Genomic DNA, 4,794 nt, shown 5'->3' on the forward strand with positions numbered 1-4,794 from the left:
AAAGTAAGGATTGCACCTTAAAGATGTGATCTTTTTAAAAAAAGTTGTGCCTAAAGCAGTTAGGACATTGAAATTCAAACTAGATCACAAGTCACATTATGCTTAGACTTGATTCAATTTTCAACATGTTTTCATGATGACTATAACCACCAAGTTTTCTATTATTGTTACTGGGAATTTTCTATAATGTAAAGTTGTTTGTGACTCAGTGCGCAAAACCTTAGCTGGTGACACAAGGTTTAAAGCTTAACTTTTTAAATAAAATCAGTTTGTGACAAAGTGGTAAAACACCCAGAGCAAAATTCCAAAGTTAGTGGCAATCAGAAGGCAAAACGTTCTTGTTTAATAGTTTTACTTTAAAATAACTCATTTTGCTAAGATTTTATGTTAACAAATGTACAGACCAGAGTTTAAAATGATTTATCTAATTGATTCCTTTTGTTACCTGGCTAGCAGGGAAAAGGGGTCGAGGCCGGTCCTGACCTGTTACAATGAAGACTGACTTGCTATGTGGGATTACACCAGAAGCTTGCAGTGGAGTAATGGTAAGGATATCAAGCAACCTTAAGTATCTCAGCTGTATAGGAGCATATTCTGTTGCAAAAGACCTTCCTGCGAAGATCATGGATTCAAATATGGGACATTTGAACTAATACTTGGACTTTGAAATGAATTTCTTTAACAGTTTTCTCTGCAGTGCAAGTTATTAAACTAAAGCTACTCTATTTCCCCAATGTGTTCAACAAAATCCTTAACGTTTAGCATGGTATCTTAATAAAGAATAAAGTTGTTCTTTAAAAAATCTGCTTTAAGTAGATTTTTCCCCCAAGTTTTCTCAGTTAAGGATTCCAAAAGTGGTATTCACAAATTCTTGCATAAATTTTTATTGCAGTGGTATAGATGAATACCATCGTTGGTATCCTTAAATTTTATTTCTGCTCATGAAGGTTAATCATGATTGTCTCTATAGTAATCACTTATGAATTGTGTTCAGATACAGCAGTTTCAGGTGTAATCATCAGAGCTGGTTAGTCAGGCATTCCAGATAGTGGTTCTTTTCAGAACCTTTTTTAAAGGGTTGGTTAACTACCTCAGTAGCAGAGGATTGAACTATACCCTGTCTGTACTGTACATAGAAAATCTTTGTAGATAAAAGCAAGGCTTGTTTAATATGATATGAGGGTAAGATTATAATATACCAAATGTAACATTCTTAGTTGCCTTTAGTTCCAGAGGCTTTGTAAGACTTCCTCATGACCATCATAACAGGCCTTGCTTTTGTCGTATTTTGTGGCTGAAAAAGCAGCCTTGCTTCTTCAGATATTGTAGTTATTTGGATGTATAATAGTTTAGCAAGATGTTACTTTTGTAAGACATCAGATGTTCAAAAAAAGTGCATCAGCAACTTGTACTAAATACTGCAGTGTCCCTTTATAAAAGGTCAGACTAAAACTGACAACTGTACAGTGAAGCCTGACATTTGGATATTTTGAAGTTTTTCATAAATCATAGAATAGTATATGGCTGTAGTTTAGCTTTTTAGGTAAAAGGTATGTTTTCATTAGTGCATTTCTTATTGCTGATCACTGTAAAAACATGTGGATCAGCTTTCCATTTCTCTTACGCAGATCATGATAACCTGTAGAGTAGAGTAGAGTACAATCATTTGTGCTATGTTTTTAATTTTCTAAAGCACCTTGATGACAGTGAGTGTTCAGTGGTGAAGCATCCTCTATTGAACCACCCTTCAAAAAGAGAAGACAAAACCAGGAGAACCTTGCCAAGTCCAGCTTCGTATAGGTAAAAGATAGATAAAATTATAACTTACTTTGGACTTGGCATAAAGAGCTTCCCTTAACCCCCTGCCCAAAGGGATACTGCAGTTATACTACATACCCATAGGCACCACAATGAAAATTGAAGCTTATACCTAATTAAGGTTTTATACACACCAGTTCCCCAGTAAATGCAAATTTTGACAAAATTAGACATGTCATATGTTGAAAATGCTCATGGCAAACAATCATTTTGCATTCCAAACCTGCAAATAAAATTGTTTTATACTGTAAGCTGGAGGCGAGTGTAACTTATTTTTGTAATAAAGTTTTTATTTTTTTTATGTGTCATTAATATAAATGTGTGTTAGTACAGAGATCTTCTGGTTAAAAACTTAGAATCGCACACATTTCAGTATGTTTACTTGTATTTACATAATTTTTAGAATAGTGGTTGCCAATAGCCTGTATGTTTCACATTAATTGATTTTTTTTTTGTTATCTTAATAAACCATTTTAGTATGTTGTATGTCAATTACTGGGATAGCTGGGACATGAAGTGTAATTTAAAATTGTCAAGTATTCATTGGAATATGTAAATGTGCCTTGCCAGTTTTGAACTTTAAGACAAAGTAAGTGAATGATGGTAAAACGAGTAGTCGATGCGTAAGAGACGTTTGATACCACAGTTTCATATACTGCCCTTGCTAAAGAAAAGTCAGTTTTTCCTCAGATTTGAGCGTAAAAGTATACAGTTGCGATAGCTTCTGAATTTTCAAATCTAGTGATAGAATATTAGGCTTATGGAAAGTGGGTTTGCTAATTGTAGCCTTAAGTATAATTTTGAATTTCAATGTAATCCTTGGTGCTGGCGTTCCCAGTGCCAAGGAGTTTAAATGCTCCCTTCAAAGAGGTTGCCATGCCTACTGGCACTTTTACTGTCATATGGTTTTATAAGGAACACTGTCAAGATACGGAAAGAAATTTTGAACTTGCTATAAAATAAAAATACTGGGGGCTGTAGGAGAGGGGAAGTCCTCAGATTTCTTAATCTTGGAATCTCTCCATTGCTGACAAACTTCAAACGCTTGTGGGATCACAAGTGCTAGTGACTAGGTTTTAGTCTGGAAATGTGGCGGGGGGGGTAATACGTTCATGAAATTGTAACAGTTGATGGAAGTTCATGAAAACATTGCAATGAAGCCACTACATGCGTTGAAATTGCGGATCGTATCCTTAATTTCAGCTCTGATAAAAGCATGGGGGACTATTGTTAAAAAAAAAAAAAAAAAAGGCAAAATTGGCAGGAAAGTGTTTGTTTTTAAAAGGAGTGCAAGCAATGGTGAGTGAGCAAAATATCAAGATCTTGACAGTGTTCCCTCTAATTATGAACTCAAGCCATTATAACTTTTAAAATTAAATATGATTTGCACTGTTCTGATATTGGTGCAGTTTTTTAGCGAAATGATCAGAAAACTAAATTGCATGTGGTGATTAATATTGTGGGGGAAAAAACCTAATCTCAAAAAAATGTTATTTTCAGAGCTTTTAACTTTGATTGTGTAAAGAAAAACCATTCATTAAGTGGAAATACTGGTGAGAATGGGCAAGTGCAGATATACAACATCAGTTTGGTTGCACTTGGGTGTTGGTAAACTTGAAATGTTCTACAGCAATAATGCATCTCCTACGGGTGCTTTGGTGACAAACGGACATAGAGCACACAGTTCTTTTGGGCATGCTAAAGGCAAGTGTTGACTTAATGTATGATGCTGCCTCTGTTTATTTTTCTAGGAGGCTTTCTTTACTGCAACATCTGCAAAGGTTTGAGTATAAGCTAGTGTAGTCCCACATTGGTTTGTAATGTGTTCCTAAATTTGAAGTTTAGTTGAATTTAATAAGAAATCGGAAACTGCTGCTGCTTAACACTTCTGGTTTATAAACACTCCAATACACAGCTTTTAAAATTATACTCTTGTTTTAATACTCTCTTTTTTGTTTGAAGGGTTTCATGTAGGACATGCAACTGTATTTTTTATTTTTTTTATTTTATTTTTTTTTAGTTTTTAAAGAGGAGATTTATGATGACCCAGAGCTTAAGTCTGTGTTTTTGGTGTTGGAAGAAGGCTGTTTAATAGATACTAAGACCAGTTTCTGAATTTCTGCGTTGTACAACTGTTACCTAAATACTGTCTTAAAATCTAAAACAAGGAATACTAATTCTGTTCTTGCTGGGGGTGGAGGGGTATGACATAGTCAAAGATAAACTTAGCCTCTGCTGAAGGTAGGATTCCCAGCTTAATGTTTCAGGATGGAAATGTTTTAAATGGCCGCAACGTTTCCCTTGTGCCTTTGATAATTCTTCAGAGGCTTAACATTTCTATTCTGCCTAGCAGTTATTTCAGTGCTTCCCTACAACAGTGAGGGGAGATTTTTAAATAATAGTTTAAAAATCTCTACGAAAAATGGAAAGGCAACATAGACTTTAACACACGTAAAATTTTCTGAAAAGGGTATGTTCAAATTGATACATTCCACAAAATTAACTGTTATTCCCTCACTTAAATTAGTGAAAACTTAGTGGAAAATGTTAATTGTTTAAAATGGAGTAGCAAGTTTTTGAAGTAGGTATTAAGGCAATAAATTTTACAAGGTAGAGTTCCCAGAGTTGAAATCCATACAGTTGGAGCTTGAACTCATAGCTTGGAGGTTACGAATCCCAACTGCATGGCTGGCTGTGATGGACTTAGTCTGTATTTGCCAAGTGCCTCACTGAATTCGCTCCAGCCCATGGCATCTCCTGGCTGGGGCTGGCTCCTTGCATTGGTTGGGCAGAGGAAACACTGGGCTGTACTCGGTCATTTGCTCTGTTAGATAAAAATGGTGTGTGGCAACAGGAGAGGAAGCTGATCCTAACCTAGGGGTATTCAAGGGAGAGGGACTAAATTATTAATTGTTACATTACAGCTATCTGGTGCACAGAAACATAAAACTTCGTAGAAGCTCTGATGCTAAACTT

The 4,794-nt window shown here is 35.4% G+C and overlaps 1 protein-coding gene across 3 annotated transcripts in view; it reads left to right on the forward strand.

The window, feature by feature from the left end:
- The window catches only part of SYNCRIP (synaptotagmin binding, cytoplasmic RNA interacting protein), a 23,626-nt gene extending 21,271 nt beyond the window's left edge, over window positions 1-2,355 (forward strand). For 2 of the 3 annotated variants that reach the window (XM_010183973.1, XM_010183975.1), the window contains exon 11: window positions 454-2,355. In XM_010183973.1, coding sequence (XP_010182275.1) covers window positions 454-495 — 42 coding nt within the window. In that variant the 3' untranslated portion in view covers window positions 496-2,355. The remainder of the gene's footprint in view (window positions 1-453) is intronic. The other variant, XM_010183974.1, reaches the window with a different exon arrangement.
- Window positions 2,356-4,794: the final 2,439 nt, after the last annotated feature.

This window comes from Mesitornis unicolor, unplaced genomic scaffold (assembly GCF_000695765.1).
Source record: "Mesitornis unicolor isolate BGI_N332 unplaced genomic scaffold, ASM69576v1 scaffold46354, whole genome shotgun sequence".
Lineage (NCBI taxonomy): Eukaryota > Metazoa > Chordata > Aves > Mesitornithiformes > Mesitornithidae > Mesitornis > Mesitornis unicolor.